Source organism: Chaetodon trifascialis, chromosome 15 (genome assembly GCF_039877785.1).
Source record: "Chaetodon trifascialis isolate fChaTrf1 chromosome 15, fChaTrf1.hap1, whole genome shotgun sequence".
Taxonomy (NCBI): Eukaryota; Metazoa; Chordata; class Actinopteri; order Chaetodontiformes; family Chaetodontidae; genus Chaetodon; species Chaetodon trifascialis.
Genome location: NC_092070.1, coordinates 9,247,029 through 9,266,476, shown reverse-complemented (window position 1 = coordinate 9,266,476; position 19,448 = coordinate 9,247,029). Strand labels below are relative to the sequence as shown.

At 42.8% G+C, this 19,448-nt stretch overlaps 1 protein-coding gene across 2 annotated transcripts; it reads right to left on the bottom strand.

Moving 5' to 3' along the window:
• Positions 1-206: 206 nt before the first annotated feature.
• Positions 207-19,089, bottom strand: slc29a4a (solute carrier family 29 member 4a). Of its 2 annotated transcripts, none has more exons than XM_070981657.1 (11): positions 18,696-19,089; positions 16,254-16,665; positions 12,971-13,102; positions 12,736-12,849; positions 11,736-11,864; positions 10,641-10,715; positions 10,242-10,501; positions 7,600-7,720; positions 7,226-7,413; positions 4,059-4,299; positions 207-1,839 (listed from the first exon to the last, which is right to left on the bottom strand). In XM_070981657.1, the coding sequence occupies exons 2-11, from the start codon at positions 16,486-16,488 to the stop codon at positions 1,694-1,696; spliced, it is 1,641 nt and encodes a 546-aa protein (XP_070837758.1). In that variant the 5' UTR covers positions 16,489-16,665; positions 18,696-19,089; the 3' UTR covers positions 207-1,693. The 2 variants fall into 2 exon arrangements, with proteins under 2 accessions (XP_070837758.1, XP_070837756.1); XM_070981655.1 differs by having other exon boundaries at positions 10,233-10,501; positions 18,696-19,000.
• Between the last annotated feature and the right edge of the window lie 359 nt (positions 19,090-19,448).

The window sequence follows — 19,448 nt, the reverse complement described above, 5'->3', positions numbered from 1 at the left end:
GGCACAGTTTGTTTCCCCATGATTTCCCACATCATTACAGGGATGTTACACACAGACACTGTTCAGAGCGACACAAAGTCATTGCAACACAATGCCACACAAACACAAAGACATTACACCTCATCTGGGAAATTCAGACCGACATTTAGTTTTCTTTCCTGCCATCAGAGGGTGACGCGAAGCCCGATGAACAGACAGAAATCTTCTTGTTCTTTCAGCTTTGCCGTAAATAAAAACAAACAGGGAGCTGCTAATGCAGAGAACCATGACAACTTCATAAAGGTTTAGCATTGTTCTTTTCTAATTCGTTACCTTTCAAATACGCTATATGAGGCTGATGATGTTCTTCAGAATATAAAATAAATACAACTAAAGCTTTTCCAGGTCAGATTAGATGGACTGCAGAGATTTCAGCACATTTTTGGTGAGGGAAGTCAATCAAGGTAAAGTCAGGTTAATGCCTCTTCCGTCCACAAAGAGACTTTTTTTTTTTTTTTTTGGAAATTTCAACAATAGCTATAGCTATATTTGACAGTTTCTTGAATGATGTTTGTATGTCATTAATGAAACACTGTAATTCCTTTGAAGGAACAGTAAATGTAACATCTTACATGCTAAATACATGATTAAAAAATCCAACCCCCTCTGTTCTCTTCCTGCGAAACATTTACAGACATACACATACATACATTTATCCAATCATATGTGATTTGGGATGACTAGCAAACAGTGAACATCATGTAAAACCGCACTTGACTGATGGCTTGGGGGTTGTAGCAGCTAGCAAAGCAATATTATGGTTCAGAGGTGTTTGGATTGCTGCCTGCAAAACATTTGTTTGCATTCCAGTTATTTAAGTTCCTCTCATAATGATACCCAGTTCACATATTCCTCTTTACATCACATGGCAGGAGGTAATTATGATAAATCCTCTGTTTCACTGTGAATTAAATGGGGCTCCCTTTAAGCTGTTTTTATTGTAATTTTTAAATGGTGAAGATTTCAGTATCATTACTTGGATCAGATAGCCATGGATGGAGCTCACAGTCCAAAAATCTCAATCATATTTTCATCGCTATGAGAGACATGTCAGCTGACTGGTCCAGAAAAATCCACACAGACGTCATCTCTCTATTCTGAATATCAACAGTTCTGAGAAATCATGAAATGTAACATGTGACCTATGACACAAGGTGTCCTTCACCCCCTGCAGCGAAACATCACTTGACTTTACACTGTACAAACGTCAGCCTGTCTGTTCACACACACACATGCAGACGATAATGTGACTGCGAGGCGTTCAGAAGGCTTCTGTTGGCCCGCTGAGCTCCCGTTCTTCACCTCCGGGGAAAAGTTCATCACAGCTGAGCCGAGACATTTGAAGGTCGGTGGACCACCAGGCTGGGAAAATCTGCTACAACTGCACTGTTTAACATCATTTCCTCCACTACTGTTTCGTCTCTTATTCCCCTTTTTTAATCCAATGAGTCTAGTCGAAGCATGAATCAATATCCCAGAGTATAAAAATGAGACTTCTTTACAGATGTTTTCTCCTCCTCTGCAGCTGGATTCGAGCCCATCAGTCTGTGCTGCTTCTTCAGGCCAGGATCTCATGTGGGTTTTGGCTGCAGGTGTGTGTGCATGTATGTGTATTTGTGTGTGTGTGTGTGTGTGTTTTGTTGTGTGTGAACATTCAATACCCGGTACCGTTGGCAGAAGTGTGTATGTTGAGTGTGGAGGAGCGCATTCCTGATCCTGGAGCAGTGAAGCTATAAGCTGCGTACGCCACAGCCGAGCCCACCATCAAGCCTGTCATATAGGAGACTGTCATGGTGTTCCCTGGAGAGAGACACGGAGAGCGGAGCATGACTGTGGAGCTGATACACAGACAGAATAAAGAGCCAGCTTATCCAGACTGTAGGTTTTAAACAAAAGAAACCCCTGAGACAGCGAGTAACACGACTAAGCAGCCATGTGTGAGACGGTACTTAGTGATCGTGGTGCTCTTAGCTAAACGCTGATGTCGGCATTGTAACACATCCACAATTTGACGGGCGATGCCATACCCCTTGTTAGCAAAATGACCAAAATGCATCACCCTTGTTAACCTGTCATTCATCCCCTGGTAGCAGAGAGAGCAGGAGCAGAGGGGTTGTTCAGCTGAATGTGTTAGTCTCTGTCGGACTCATTGTTCTTTTATCTGACTGACGTTTGAGCAAGTTAAACTCTGTGGCTCTGAAATATCAGTGGCCTAACTGTGCTGTGTGTTGATAAATCCATGGTGCTGAAGTGGCAGATGCATTTGTAAGTGTACCTTTCTCTCTCAGTCCCATGCTTCTGTCAATTTCATCTTGGATCTATAATATTCTGTAATCTCTAATCTGTATTATATTGTAGCCTATATGCTCCATAAGGTCGTACCACTTCATGATCAAAGTGTCAAGAAGCAACGTGTCATCACAGAAGAGCGAGAGAATCGTAGAGGCCTGTAGGATTCCCATAATAGTCCTGTAATATTTCTATGATGTTCTATGGTGTTGCTGTGTTCACCGATGCATGGCATGTTGTGTGGTGAATATATATATGTGTGTGTGTGTGCGTGTGTGTGTGTGTGTGTGTGTGTGTGTGCGTGTGTGTGTGTGTGTGTGTGTGTGTGTGTGTGTGTGTGTGTGTGTGTGTGTGTGTGTGTGAGACCAGGTATTTGTCACGTTGTGGGGACAAAAATCTGTTTACACAGCCACATTGTGGAAACTGACCTCCCTTATGGGGACAAAATGCAGGTCCCCTTAATGTAAATCATTAAATTTTAGGGTGCAGACTGAGGATAGGGTTATGGGTTAGGTAAGGTTAGATTAGGTACAGGGTTAGGAATAGGCAGATAGTGGTTAGGGTTAGGGTAAGGCTCCAGGAAATGAATGTAAGTCTATGTAATGTCCCCACAAGTGATATAAACACCAACATGTGTGTGTGTGTGTGTGTGTGTGTGTGTGTGTGTGTGTGTGTGTGTGTGTGTGTGTGTGTGTGTGTGTGTGTGTGTGTGTGTGTGTGTGTGTGTGTGTGTGTGTGTGTGTGTGCAAAACCAGACCTTACTTTAGGGCTGTTGTTAGGGCCAAACTCCATGTTAAAAATCAACAAATCATCCACTGCTCACAATGACAATGCTAACAATGTTTACTATGTCTTAATTCAGGGTGTTAATGAGCAACAAGTAAAAGGCCTTCATAGGAATGGGTGTCTCTGAGAGTTAGATGAGAAGAACAATATTGCTCTCATGTCTGTGCTGTAAATGCGATACAGGCAGAGGCCACTTAGTTAACTTTGCATAAAGACTGGAAACAGGAGAAAATGAATAGCCTGGCTCTGTCCAAAGGTAGCGATCTAACTACAAGCACAAAACCTGAAGAGTAAAAATGTGGTGGTTTTAAGGGAGGGCTTAATGCCAGACTCTTTCTTGGCCAGGCCAGGATCAGAGACTTCCTCAGAGAAAAAAACACAGCTTGTTTTTACGCTTGGGTTTTTGAATGGAATGAAACAAGACGATATATCATGTTGATTAGTGGTCCTCTTTTCTCTCTCTTCACACACACTGTGTGTTAAAACCACACTTTTTTTTTTTAGCACATTTCCTGCTATTTCTTGTGTCTGCTGAATCTTTAGCATCTCAGCGCCACTATGTGAAACTGAAACAGTGATATAAATAAACTAATGACCATTTTCATTATCAGTTAATCTCTTGATTATTTTTTAGATTAATGTATTTGTCTTTATATTTTATACAATATAGAGACGCAGCACGTTGTCGCATTTGAGAAAGTGGAGCCAGTGTTAGTTTGCTATTTTTGCTTCATAAATGATTTGAATGATTACTTTGTTCATTTTCTGTCGAGCATCTAATCCATTTACAGGTTGATGGGGTTATTTTCAGACCTGAAATTAGACTAAAAGATGACAAAACAACCAAAGAACTGTCTCACTTCAATGTTTCTTTAAGATGCTACACCAGCTTCTATCGTCTCTCTCTGCATACAGTGATTTGCCTGCTGAGGTGAAGGACTCACCTGCCAGCTCCCTCTGCTCGGGCGGCACTTTGCCAGCAGCCTGGATCATGGGCACAGACCCAAAGTACCCATTGGTGACTCCCATGAGGAGGGAGAAGAGACAGGGCCAGGCGGGGTGGGACAGGGTGGGGGCGCTGGCCGGGTACACGCACATGACAAACAGAGGGATGAAGACCACCCTGAGGCAGGAGAAGAAGAGCAGGCGGCCTCCAGACCAGTCGTACGGCAGTGCAGCCAGGATCTGAGGAGACAGCAGGGGGTGTTTCAGTGATGCTGGGGGTGAAAGTCTTCAAATTAAAGTTAAAACTTTTCTGAACATCCAGTCATCCTGTCAGACTTTGGTCTCCTTGCTGCACTTGCCTGAGAGCTCAACAAATAAGTCAAAATGCCATAGAAGCATAACTATTTCTATTCCTCAGTCTTTGTAATCCTGACTTTTTTAACCTCTGAGCTACATTCATTTTACTTTTTCTATTTTCTATTTAATTTCTCCTCTTATCTTTTTTCCCTCCTTTTCAACAAAATGCTAAATTTGCCATGAGGACAAAGCATAAAACAGAACAACTTTCACTCAACTTCCCTTCAAAGTCAAAATTATAACTTCAGGACACCAGATAAAGTTTAATTTCTGAATATTCAGATAAAGCCTTTAAGCTAAGTGCAATTATCCAAAAATAAACCAGCCTTTTTTTCCCATCCTTATTCTCAGGTTTAATAAATGGAGCAACTCCTTTAACAATTTCACAAGGTCAGCTCCAGCATGCCTCTTTGCTGCCTCTGTGGTGCCAAGAAGCCTGGCGCACAATTAAATCCCAGAATCACAGGAATTGTGAAATGAAAGGGGGACATTCCCATACGTTCTGGGATTGCCAAGAAATACTTAGATTCTGGCAGAACATAAAAGATGAGCTTACAGTAAAAAAAAAAATCATGAATGTTCATATCCCAGCTGATCAAGTGTAGTTTGTACTTGAATGCAAGGGTGTGATTTCCACTGGGGATGGGGGTGGAGGGGGGTGTCTCCCTCAGTTTTACAATTTCAGTTTAATAAATTCACTAGAGAGACCTCTGAACCGCGTCCTCTTACTGTCAACCCGCCAAAATCCAGTTGATCCAAACAAAATGTTAAAATGATCATCTGAGTCGCCCTCACAGCTTTAACTCTTTTCAAGCAGCAGCGAGTGATTGACAGACTTTCTCACAGGCAACGCACAAGCTTCCCCGCCCTGCCCGTGGAGGTTGTTTTAGGCTGCGCGCAGCTTCCGAGGAAGACTGCAGACTCAAGGTTGAAAAAGTCTCCTCTGCATTTTTGGTTTTTATTTACAGACAACTCACATCAAGCTAAGATAAAGACAATGCTCTTTATAGTGAAGATAGATATAAAACCTTAATTATTCAGGTTAAAGGTTCATGCGGATTTTGGAAATGGTATAATAGTTTGAACATATAACAGTGCTTATGAAAAAAGTATCAGGTCTCTATAGGTGACAGGGTTAGTGCGTTATAATGCAGCAATTTGTACTGTATGTGGCTTATTCTGCGCTAACATTATAATGAAGAGCAGGATAACCAATTCTATTATTTCTAAACAACATAAATGCACTTTAATTAAGAAAATGTCAACTTTTTGTGTCTGTTATTGAAGAACCACTGACTGGCTGGTGCAGATCTTAAATCTACAATTCTTGTGCCACTTGGGGGCAGCAGAAACAAGCAGTGAACACAACACTGACATTTATCACTATGAATATGGTAAATGTGTTAGCGAAGAGCTGCCTTTTTACACATCCAGCAGTCCGGTGTCTGTCCACCTGATGGATGTAAGTCCAGTGCTCACTGTCTTTTAGCTCTGTTTTTAGTCTCCACCAGCAGCTGAGGGAAATATCAGGCTGCCAAACGCTCCACTAAGTTCACCAGTTTGTCACTAACTGTCTGTCTGCTGTTTGATGCTGAGCACGGTGTGTACAGTGGGTGTTTAGAGCTGCCTGTTGAAGCCAAAGACGATAGCATGAGAGCGGTGAGGCTTAATCAGAATAGTAAGGCTGTGTTGTCCAAAGCAAAAACAGTGAGCTGAAAGTCGCAATAAAGCTCTGTGACGCTGAGAGGAACAGCAGATTCAGGGTGATAATTCTCTGTAGGTTGAGCTCTATGAAAGACACTTTTCACATACAAGCCAGCTCAGGATTTTCTACAGTTATTAACAATCTAATAATAATTTAATCTCTCTGTCTCACCCTTACAGCCAGCTCATCAGACACTAGATGTAACCACAGATATATGAAAAACACCCTCTAAACTGTCATTAAAAATGCTTTGTCCCAATTTAAAGCAGTTATGTAGCTAATAAAATGTGAGGCAGGCCTCTAATTACTGATTATACAGTAGATCCATTCTGTGCCATGACAGCGCTAATAGTTGTTTAACAGAAATGCATGAAAAAAAAAAAAACCTGCAATACAGGTGAGAAATGAATAAAGGCTATACAGTGAGAAATAAGTGTGAGTGCAGCAGTGTGCATTACACTCATCTGTGCAGCTGATCTGCTGTTAACAAGGCATGTAATTTATTTATATCACAGAACTGTCATCATACGAGCACTGCAACACACCGGATTAACTGACACAATATTTTTTATACAAAGAATGGAATAAATTACTGTATTACATTTGCTGAACTCAACAATTCACACAAAATGTGGCTGATTGGCTGCCACCTCAAATTATGCACAAGTTTTGCTCTAGAGATCCAATTTCAATGAGTGTAATAGAGAATGCATTAAAAAACAGGTGGAAATGAGACCTGCATAACTTGGCTCATCCTAATATGTGCAACAAAGAAAGTCAAGGACATGTCAATCAAACGCAGTCTGTGCACCCCCACACAGTCTAACTAGAACAGGTCAAATCACCAGTGGGAGTGTTTGTCATTGTTGTGCAGCGGGCATTGTAGCTTACTATTCTCATGACATTTGTTTACAAAATTAAACACTTTGAACGTTAAAACCTCCTTTTTGAAATGTAACTATTAAAATTCAGTTCAGTCATATTGTAACAAAAGAAAATTGCCTTTAGGAATGAAAATGGCCTTGAGTAATATAATGTTTACGTGCTTAATCTCTTTTCTCTGTCGCATCTTCAAATCTTTTACTGTCCTTTCCTTTGCCTTACCTTGCCAACAAAGTCCGACATGTTGAAGGTGGCCATGATGAGGATGGGGAGCCATTCCCCCAAGGTGAGGTTTCGTATCTCTGACTCCAGCCCGGGGAACAGGCACAGAGTGATGCTGTAGGTCACTGCTATAGACAGCATGTAGGCCCAGATCACACGGGACACCACGTAACGATGCAAGATCATGTCTGGTTAAAGGAAACACACACAGGGTGACGTTTACAAACCTAAAACTCTCACTGGAGCAGGTTAATTCACTAAGAACACTTCCCTCATCCCAGGAATCAGCAGGGGATGCATTTAAATTTCAAATCTGTCCGTTAGAGTCAGAGGGTAATTGAGCAGTGAGTACACAGGATTAAAGCAGAGAGTACCGCGGACGCCGGGCCAGCTCTTCCTTATCTTGGCTTTTGGGGCGTCAAATCGCACATACATCCCACCCGCAATGTCCTCAACGCCTTCTTCTGTGGAGGACGGTCCTGTCCCTCCATTTCCCTGAAGACAGATGCACACAGACGCTTCAGTTCTTTTTTTTAATAAAGCTAAATTGTGACAAATGACCAATTATTGAATCACGCAGGGAAACGTCATCATATTGTTCCTCATTTCCTGGAAACAATTTCAAGGCTTTTTGAAGGACAACAACAGGCTGTTAAGAAAACACTAGAGGTTGCCATCACACAGTAAATAACGCTATTCTCTTGCACTGGTTTGCACTTTTCAATCTTTTTAGGGTATTTTTCATTATTAATGGCTTCCTGGCTGCATGACATCAGCTTTTTATGACTATTAAAGAAGACGGCTGTGAGTGGCTGTAGGTTGACGTAATGATGTTGGAGAGGCTGCAGACTGCACTGCAAATAAGGCTGGGACACACACACACACACACACACACACACACACACACACACACACTCACAGAGAAGACTACAAACACACATTTCCTCTTTATCCTAATATACAGACATCCTTCATATGCTTCACACACTTTTTCATATGTGTGCGCCATGAATTATGCACACAAGCACGCACGCACGCACGCACGCACGCACGCACGCACGCACGCACGCACGCACGCACGCACGCACACATCAATCCATTAGCTGATTAGAGGGACTTGTGGGCCAGAAGGCACTACTCTTCTTGATTATCTCATAATATAGAGTGCTGCCTTGGTTTCCCCTGGCAACCAGAACAAAGCGCTCCCTGAATCGGCCCCCAGACTCAGAGAAGCACACACACCAACACATACGCACACACTACTGTAAAACACAGGGGGCGTCTCTCACACACTTGTCATCTGCGTAGCGGCGTACAAACACAAACACGCACTCATGAAAAGATGACAGCCTGAGGTGATGTGTCGCTCTTTGAAGGCGCGCAACACACACACACACACACACACACACACACACACACACACACACACACAGGTGGTGTGATGAGGAGTTTTAGTTCGATGTCTTCAGGCTACAAAGTGCTGCTTCAAGCATGAGTACAAAGTGGCTTCACCTCCTCGTCTGTCATTTCTTTCTCTCCTTGTCATGACTGGTCTCCTGCTCTCTGCCCTCTCTCCTCTCTATGCTTGCTCTCTTTGTTTTTGTTTTTACTTATTTTTTCTGTAATTCCTCCTCTTGGCTGGCTGCCTCTCTGCACTGTTCACCTCTCTTTTTTTTCTCTCAGTGTCGTGACTCTTATTTTCTCTGTGTTCGCAGGAGGCCTCAGTCTCACCCTTTGTCTCTGAAACTCCATCTGTCCCCATCTTTGTTTCTCGTATCATCCACATCACTCTCTATCCCTATCCTGAGCGTTCAGCCCTTATAACCCCTCCAAAAATCCCTTTACTTTCTCTCCCTCTCAATGTTTCTCTTTCTAAGTTGTAGCCAAAAAGCAGCCTGTAGCTTGAATAAATGATTCTGCATTTTAAAATGCTTTCAAAACAGCCCTCAATCCCTGCATGCACGCACATGAGCAACAGGCACAAGCAGGCAGGAGACACACACTCCACCTGGAAATCAACAAGGACGTGGAGTTGCATGACACCACAGTTTAGAGGCCTGACTTGTCCTCCCTGTTGTGGTTCAGAAACAGTTTGTTGGTGCAACATTTATGAAGGTTTTAATGAATGAAACATGTACAAGACACTTTAATGAGAGAATCTGCTGCTGCACACGAAGCAGAAGAGTTGATCTCTCAATCTAACTTGAAAAGCACAACTTCAGAGAAGACTGCAGCTACTACATCACAATTTAAATATAAACAGTGAGGTGAAGCAAAAGGGATGGATGGACGACTGTTGGTACAAAAAACACAAAGACTCACACCATGAGATTGTAGCTGCGCCCCAAACCGCTCCCTCATTCACTTCTTTTATTTGACAACTTGCTCTACGGTGAGCAGTCAAAAGTCAGACACCATCAGTGACATTTAGAATTTCTGTCATCACAACTTTTTGCTATAAAATGCATTGCATTGTGGGATTGTTAGGGTACAGGCTTTCATTCCATCGTGGGAGTTTTTGAAGAGACTATACAGTGTAAATTTCACAATAAGTACTTGAACACTGAAAATAAAATGGTTTAGTTTAGTATGTTAGTGCATTGAAATTCGATAATTAGCACTAAACACAAACCACAGCTGAGGTTCATGGGAAGTCATTGGCTAAGGAGGTGTTTGGTCATAAACAAATGTACTGAACAATGTAAAATTTGACCTGATGATGGCGCTGGACAACAAGTTAAATTATCAGCAAAGTTATTACAGTTTATCCTGCGGGGGACATCCATGTCAGCACCAAATTTCATGACAATCCATCCAGCAGTTTTTCAGATTTTGCTGTGGACTGTTGGTTTGAGTGACAGACCAACATAGAACCACGCTACCAGCATGACTAAGAAAGTTTATTCACTGTGTGCATACACCACACACACACACACACACACACACACACACACACACACACACACACATATACAGCATATAGCCAAGAAACTGTCCACGAACTTACAAATCTTACTTCCTCTGCGGTGACATCATGGTGAACCCGGTACCCAGTCCCGTTGTCACGTGGGTCATGACATTTGCCCGGACCTTTGCCCTGGGTGTGGCTCGTGTAGTAACGGACAAATCTGGAGCGACGGACCAGCAGGTGAAGCAGGAAGCAGAGCATCTCCATGCTGATGGAAACGAGGAAGAAGATGAGAGTGTTCCTCCTCTCGTCGGTGATAAGCAGCTTGGTGAAGATGCGAGAGAGGGAGATGATCACCCCTGCTGTACCTGAGGGAGTAGAGGAGAAGAGAAGAGAAAGTGAGGAGGAGGAGGAGGAGGAGGAGGAGAGAATGTAAAAGTGAGAAACAGACGGACATGAGAACAATAGCAGGGATGTGCAATTCATTGTCTGTGTGAGCGGACTTACTCTCTCCAGTCATCACCCCCTGTGTGTACCTCTTAGGCAGCATCCCCATGTAACCATAGAAACTGGACTGCTGCACTGGGGAGGGATGAGGAAGTGGTTATCAGCATCTAGCAGTCAACACTGAAGGAACACAATTTATTTAGAGGCACAACTTCCTGAACCTCCAAACATCACTCGAGAGAAGCCGCTCTGACCTCCGGACCTCCACTAATTAAACTGTTACTAGTGCCGGCTGACAGGCTCTGTGTTCACACTCTGAGGAACAACAAACTGGCTCAGTGTATGCAAGCCATTAGCAGCACTGAAGCCTCCACTGTGTTTGTCCTGACGCTGCTGCTCGGACTGATATTTACTCAAGCACCATGAGCACCAATATTTTGCCTTCCACTCTGTGTGTACAGTAGATATACAGGAGGTTGGCAGATTAGCATCATCAAAAAACTATATAGTGCAATCCAGTCTAGGCCCAATAATAAATATGACCTCTCTGAAAGCTTATGTTTTTTATCATTTGAATTATATTATATGGTAACATCTGACCCTGTATTATATAAGTGTGTCTACTGTTTTGTAATCTATACCTACATCTGTATCTGTATCCATATTCCCTGCAGTCATCTCTGCATAAATGTTGAATATGATGGTGTTATGAAATTCAACAATACCCATGTATTCTGCATGTTTTATCCTCAGCTTGCCTTGTTCTATGCAATGAACACACTTAACAGTAGAGTTTAATGGCGCAGCACCATTTTTCCATTGTATACCTGCAATAATTCATTTCTTTATCCACTTCAGGGCGGCATGACAAGCTGTAAACACAACACTGCCGTATTATCCCTTATTAAGTGGTGCTGAGGGACATGTTAGCAAACAGTGCTAACACATTACCATTAACTTAGAGCCATGTTTCTGGCCACATGGGAAAAAGCTCTTGCCAAGAAAACCAAAACATTAAACTGAAAGTGGCTAAAATGCTCTGAAGAGCCGTGAGGATTCATACGGTTCAGTCGTTGTTCTCTGTCGGTTCGTCTCGAGCGACTCCTTTTACTTTACACATATTAATACATAGAAAAGCATTATTATTAGTAGTACCTGTGCATCCAAAGGCCACCACTCCCACTGACACAAGGTTGATGATGTAAGCCTGTCTGGTAGTGAACTTTGCCATCCACACATCAAACACACTGACAAAGACCAGCGGCCCGAGAGCTAAGATGTAACCTGCAGAGAAAGAGACAGACAGACAGACCAGGTCACGTTCTGATTGCATGACTGAACACATATTTGACAGGCCCGACGTGCAAAAAGTATGGCTTTCATCTAAAGTCCAATCCTGAGTTTATTAACTCCAGAGACAAGCTCTCCAGCAGACAACACACTTCAAAAGACATTTCCTCAAGGATGCAAGAGGAGCTATTTTAAGCTGCAGAGGCCTCGATGGTGGAACCTTGCTCTTACATGCTGTATATGTGTCGAGATATCAAACTTATCCTCAGGGGATGCACGTTTTTTAAGAACGATTTTTCATTTTTGCCCAAATATATTTTTTTATACTGCTAGCCTCCAATATCACAGTGTTTTACTGAGAATTATATACACTGCAAAGACGTGCAGTAGCTTTAAAAACCAGTCTTTTAATGAATAATTTGGGCCATGTTTGAGTTTCTCCAGTATCAGGCTTCGTCTTTAACAAACATGATGTGCTAAATCTGCACACACGGTGAAGTGAGTTCATGTTAAATAATGTGTTGAAAGCTGAAAACGAAACTGAGGATGACGCAAGATTTGAAAAAAGTGAAAAGAAAAACAGAAAAAATAGCTGCACTCTGGAAACACAGCCCCTCGTGAATTCAGTCTTTGGCTAAGTTATCTTGAAACATTTTATGAATAAAAACCATAGGAGAATTATGGCAAAGTGTATTTTTCTCTTTCTCTTTATACTGTCTTTCCATTTTTGCTGTGTGTATTCGGCCCTGATAAGCCTTGAGATTCCCCGAGGGTCATTAATAAATGAGCAACGGCAGAAGTTCCCACAATGAGAAATTTTTCACAATTACAGCTCCATCTGTGAGCGGCTTCTTGCCTGACTTACCCACAGTGATTCTGGTGTGCATGCTGAGTCTCTCCACCAGCACGTTGTTGAGGATGACAGCCAGCAGAGCCACCAGGATGTATGTGAGACTCATGTCGAAGACTATGGATGTCCCTGAAACACACACACAAGAGCTATGACTCCTGGGAACTGCAGGCGTTTGGGTCTGTAAAATTCATGCATTCTCTGTAGGTGCAGTTCTCTGAGGACGTGGTTTATTCGTGCATATTTATACCTTTAAACTTGTGGTGCAGGTAGTCCACATCAGTAATGAAACTGTTGTAGGGAAGCAGGAAGCCCACTCCGGCCAATAGCATTGCAAAGTAGATGCCATGGTAACGGTCGTCAGGGATCGGCTCCTCAAAGTCTGAGAGGGAAGGAGGGACTGAAGGGTTAGAGGATTTTAAAGAGTGCACTCAAACAGAGGGGGTGAAAAAAAAAATGACATCCGTACATGTGAATTAGGGCTGAAGCTGAAACACTCCATGTTCATTTAAGCTAATCAGGATGGATGAAGATGGAGCAGCAGCGGTGGCACCTCTGCTCTGCTGATGGAGCATCTAATGCAGCAGAAGACCTTGTTCCTGTTGCGTGTTGGTGGTAAATTGATCAGAGGAACTGCTGATGGGACACTACCTGCCCAAGTGGGTCCAGCTTGACTTGTGTGTTCTGCAGCGGATTCAGTTTCATGGTTGAAGTGTGATGTGCAGCTTCTTTATATAACTGTTATAATCTGTTCCTAATCCTGTGAGCCCACCATTAATGGTTTTTGGGCATTATGTGTATTTCACAGCTGACTAACGGGGAAAAAAAACATGAATTTGAAACTGTTTATTTCACTCGATGTTGATGTTTTATGTAAATTATTATAATGGTAACTGGAATGCTAAATTATTTTCTTATTCATCTGCTGCCGGGTGATAACCTGCACATAGCTCCTCAGTAATCCACATCAATTTCTTATAAAGAAATGCCGATTTGAATAACCATAAATGCAACTGAAATGCATACACAAATTAAAGCTCCTGGCATTCGTTCCATGTTTGTTGCTCTTCTGGGTTTGTTGTTTCTCGGGTAAGTAAAGGAGCCGAAGCAGTACAAGCTGACAGAAGCAGATTTGTTCAGAATAAAGCAAACTGTGTGGTTAGCATGAGCGCTGCACAGGCAGAAGAAAAAAACCACCGTCTGCAGAAACTCAAACCTAATTAACTGAAAATCCAATGAGGAAGACGCCACAGCACTGCCCACACTGTGTGACTGACGTTTCAGTGCAGAAACTGACAATATGGAGGTGTTTAGTGGATTTTGCCTTTTTTATGTTCATGTTAGGGAGTGTATGAAAATGATTTGGGTGATGAGGAGGAGTAGACTTTGTTTCACTTCGAACAAAACCAAGATCACCTGCAGGGTTATTCATATTTTCTTTGAAAAAAAATAACACTTCTCTGAGACAAAAACTGCACCACCCTCCCCACAATGTGAAAAAATAATATAAGATAATTAAACTTTATCAGTGTAGGCCATCCAATTTTAAGTAATACATTAATGGAACTTGTGTGCCACCAATGAACACATTAGTAACACCCAGATACAGACTGTTGTCCTCTGCATGTGGCAAAGCGCCTCTATGACACATCTTTTGATGCTAACAGTAACTATAATGCAAAGGAAGATTTGAATAAAATATAAATTTAGGATGAGAAAAAAATATAAAAGACCATCTCCAGCGCTCCAAAACAAGTGACTACTCTACTTTCATCCAAAATAAAAAGCACACCAGTATCCCCATTTCCTGAGGGCCCTCTCCCTCTAGTAATTTCCACATAGTCCCTTGGTGCAGGGCTGTATTGACAGGCTAGGATTCAGTTTCTGAGTCTTTCCACATCTCTTTTTTCCTTTAAGGGAAAAGGCAGACTTGGTCTCTGTGGAGATTGCAACTCCTTCTATTTGGTTGGTTGTACACTGAAATATGGAGACTGACAGCTGCAGGAGAAAGAGAGACATAGGTGAAGGATGAAAAGAGTGAGGGAAGAGACAATCTCGGACCCTCGCTGTGCATCCTTGGTCACTTGTGATCTGATTAACACGCCGTCTGTGCAACCTGAGTAACCAGGCAACACATCAATTTGCCTCCATATTCTTACATGCACTTCCCTCATTCTCTCTCTGTGTTAATTTTTTTTTTTCCTCTCATCCTCCTCCATCGTCTGCAAAGACATGCACACAGTCTGCAAAGACATGCCTTTCATTCAGTTCAGCCTGATTTATTTTTCCTCCAAAATGTAAAAAATGAACAAACATGCCAATGTGGTTCTTTGATGTTTGTTCCAGGAATGTTTTTAAAGCGGAACTGAAATTTGAATTCTTCTCACTTTCAGAGTAAGGAAATAATGATGCTGCTGCTGTAACTGCACATTTTTCAACAGAGGATAAAACCATTTTCGGATATATTTGTGGGAAAAATTGGCTTGAAGCATCTAGGTGGGTGTTTCCCATGGTGGTGGTTGACTGACATTTAAGCACATCTTGATCAACACATAACTTTGTTGATGTTATTATGTCATATGTTCAGGTCTGTCCCATTACAACACTCAACATTCAGGACACATCTACTCAGAAGGATGACGCTAGCAAACTAGGAAGTTCAGACTCTTCTTCATTCATGGTCATTTGAACACAGCTGAGTCATCAGACTACGCTGCCGTCATCGTGCATTACACAAAGGAGGAGGGCTAGCAGATGACCAGACTGTGGGAACCCAGAGCAGCAGCAGCAGCAGTAGCAGTGGTCCTGTAAGCTGTTCAAATCACAACATGAGACAGAGTAACGCAGGGAGCGCTCAGATCACACACGGTACTAACAACCTCGGACCGCCATGTGGAAAACTGCCTGAAGTGATAGTACGAACTATTTTAGTCCCCACCCACACAAATAATACACCAGCACAGACAGCTTTCAATTTCTGTTTGACTTGAACATTTAGAATAATAGAATATATAATGTGTAATAATAGAAATGACACAAGGCTGGATAAGATTGCTCCAATAATACTACTGCGCTATAGTGTAAACAATCTACCTATTGTTGCTGACGAATGGAAAGTTGGTGGTGCACTGTAGTCCAAAGGGTGTCATTTGTGTATAACAAGACAAGCTGTGAGTTAAATATAAAGAATACACTGATAATGTTGAATTTGACTGGAAATTACTGGGAAATCCTTGCAGTTACTGTGGATAATATTCTGTCCACCTCCTGCATACATACATTACATATAGGTTAGAATGGGAAGCTGTTGTCTATCTATCTACGAAACACTCTTTGCTTTTCCTGCCATCTTGAAGTATAACATGAATATTCTTATTTAATTTGATGAGCTGTTGATGTTCATACATTATCTTTTTCCTTCCTTCGTTCCTTGTTCTTTGTTTATCTATTTATAAAATCAGTATGGACACGTACACACACACACACACACACACACACACACACTCAGACAGTCAGAATAGAAACTCCCTCACCGGGCTCGGACAGAGCCAGCACTCCTCGCTCTGGGGCATCTTTACTGATCTCCTCCTCCTCCAGCTGGTACGAGTCGAAGCTGTAGCTCTGCACCACGCCGCTCTCTCTTCCCTCCCTCCAGCCCTCCCTCCCTGCATCCCTCCATCCAGCTCTTCCTCCATCCCTCCACACATCCCTCTCCTCGGGCGTCTGGACCGGTGTGGGCCTGCGGCGCTCCGCTCCCACTGAGCCCATCTCCACGCTTCAAGTATACACACACACAAACACACACACACACACACACACACACACACACACTAAACACTCTCTCTTGACACTACGAGCTACACACACTTGGGAGCGTGCATGTTAAACACAATCACTGCAGCACACACTGGAAGAGAGGCAGGAGACCTTCAAATGATGGAGGATCTGCAGGGGGAAACAGAAGCAGAGACAGAATTAAAATGTAAAAGAAGAGGCAGAGGTAGAATACAAAAAACAATCTGTCAGTGCCGCGCTGAAAGTGACAACAGTCAAGGGTAGACACCCCAAAGAAACGCAGTTTGCTGTGTGAGTGTTTGTGTGTGAGAGGCATATTAAATAAGAGAAACAGAGTGACAAAGAATGCATGACTGGGTGACTGAGAAGGTGAGACAAAATGCAGCTCTGCATTCAATGAACAGCCCCTGCAGTACATCACTGTACAGCGTAGACAAACATCACTTCATCGACTGACAGAAAATTAATCGACCACTATTTTGATGATCAACCAATGATTCAAGCCTCTCAAATGTGAGGATTTTCTGTTTAATAACTTTGTGTACTGAATATTTCTCAGATTCCACAAAACAAGCAACCTGAATACTTCATTTTGGGCTTAGAGAAACTGTGATGGGCCCTTTGCGCTACTATAACAGTCAGATTCATCAACAAGCCAAATAATTGTCGGCTGCAGCCCTACAGTATGTATTACAGTGCATATAGATATCTCTATAACTAAGACTTGCTGTTTAAAGGATAATGAGCCAGAACAATAAACTTTTTAATAAATCAGCTGACATAAAGCTTCTTAATTGGCTATTTAATCATGGGCCATTTAAAGTGTAGGTAACCAATAAAAACCAACATTTGTCATCATCCATTTATTAATATGGCTGCAATCACTTCTGATGATTGTGTTATTGATTAGCTGCTGAAGCATTTTGTCTATAAAACATCAGAAATCATCAGAAGATGAACACCGCAAATTTCTAAAGTCTCCTGATCACTTTGTCTGATTAAAGAGTCCAAACCCAAAGATATCCTGTTTACAGTCATATAACTGAAAAACACCTGAATCGATTATCAGCGGTTTCTGATCAATTTTCTGCAGATCAATGAACATTTAGCTGCGTCATCTTAACCCACTATCAAACATGACTGAGCGTGTAGTCAGACACTTCTCCTAAGGTCTGCCTTCTTTCATGAGCAGCTGAAACGCAGCTCAATAACCTGCTTTCATTAGCTCCAGTCAACAGGCAGCTGTTGGGGGAAAACGTTATTGTTACAAGCTAGATCAATATGAATGGGTATTGACACTGCTCCGTATGCAAACACACACACACAAAGCTCATCTATTGTGTCGACCTGTGTGCTTGCACGGACGCTCGCACGGTGCAGATGCAGAGGACGGCCACACATCCAGCTCCGTCACCACGCATCCACCCTGTCTGTGGCCTCTGCTGACCCGCAGCTCCATTTCAGCTCTGTTCTACAACATGAAGCAACCGAGTGAGGAGCTCTGCTTTGTTTTCAGGCGGAGGTCCAGAGGATCAGATGAGGAGAGGAGGTTACCGTGCTTTGGCCTCCAGCAGAGGAACAGGTGATTAAACAGAGGGCGCTGCTTATTGAGTAAAGGTCGTGTGTTTGTTTGAAATCTAATCATGATGCCTGTTCCCACTGAGCCATCTGCAGAGGTTCCGTCTCCAGACTTGAGGCGGCGCTCTCAGCCCCCTCCTCGTTTCAATTAAAGGGCTCCAGCCAGCGAACCATAATTGAATTGCAGTCTAACATCACGCTGCAGCTTCTGCTGTCTACTTATATAATAATAAAATGAGCAGCCAGAGTGGGCAAAAGCACTTCATCTCACCCCTCTAGCGGACCACACACACATGTGGGAAATGAATCTTTGGGTTAAAAGCGTCAACTTCAAATCAATTAAGCTCACGTGTTACTACACAGGCGCGCGTGAGCGTTAAAGACTGTAATTCATTACAGGCAAGAACACGACGGCGGAGCGGCGGAGGACACACACAGAGATGCTCTCTCAATTATCATCATTAACACGATGCCAACCAAGTCCAACAAAGCTTTTATGTCCGCTCTTGTGTGTTTGTCTGCAGCGCCTGCGACCGCCGCGTTTTCTCCCTCAAATGAAAAACAAAAACACACAGACAACAGGTTATTAATGGACCCTTTACCTCCCGTGTCTCCCCCTGTCGCTCCCCTGTTTCGCGTCCGCTCCGCCGGCTCTCACAGCAGCGGGAGCGGGGGTCCTTCCCGCAGGGTCCTCGAGATGGTCTCCGCCGGCCGGACCCTCATCAGCCCGTCTCCATCAGACATAAGGGAAGCCCCGGCGCCGTCCTGTGTGCGCTCCGAGCGTACCATCCAGCAGCAGAGCACAGGCAGCGTGGAAGGATGGATGAGGAGAGCGAGGGGGGATGGAGGAAGAGGAGGAGGAAGAGGAGGAGGGGGTGTAGCCTCTGGCTGCTCATCTTTTGCAATCAGTCTTTGCAAAGGCACAATTAGAGTGGAAGATGAAACCACCGAAATGCATGTTAAACAACTTCCTTTTCATGCAGAATACAGTTTCAGACGTGCAGTAAATTATTAAGTGTTTTTTTTTTGGTTTTTTTTGCAGGCTGCAGATCACAGAGAGTGTTATCAAGCTGGGCTTCAAATGTTTATTTTACTGGGGGAGAAAAAGACAAAAACGCATTTTTAAAATAAGATATTTTTTGACCAGCAGCTAATTCACACTATACACCACAGAGAGGAGGATTCTCTTTATATTATAATCAAAAACCTCTAATTCACAGCAATAAGTCAAGTATGAATATTAATAATAGATTAAAAAATTATCCTGCAGGAAGATTCAAAACTTTTTCTCTCTGTGGCTTTACTGGCATATGTGAAGTACATGTGTGCTGCCAGAGCATGGAAACAAAACAGTG

Excerpts from the sequence above, each read along its gene's own strand:
- slc29a4a (XM_070981655.1), bottom strand. The coding sequence starts at position 16,488 with ATGGGCTCAGTGGGAGCGGAGCGCCGCAGGCCCACACCGGTCCAGACG. Across the intron at positions 13,103-16,253 it reads GCTGGCTCTGTCCGAGCCCG|ACTTTGAGGAGCCGATCCCT; the intron begins GTGAGGGAGTTT and ends CTTCCCTCTCAG. Across the intron at positions 11,865-12,735 it reads GCACACCAGAATCACTGTGG|GTTACATCTTAGCTCTCGGG; the intron begins GTAAGTCAGGCA and ends CTTTCTCTGCAG.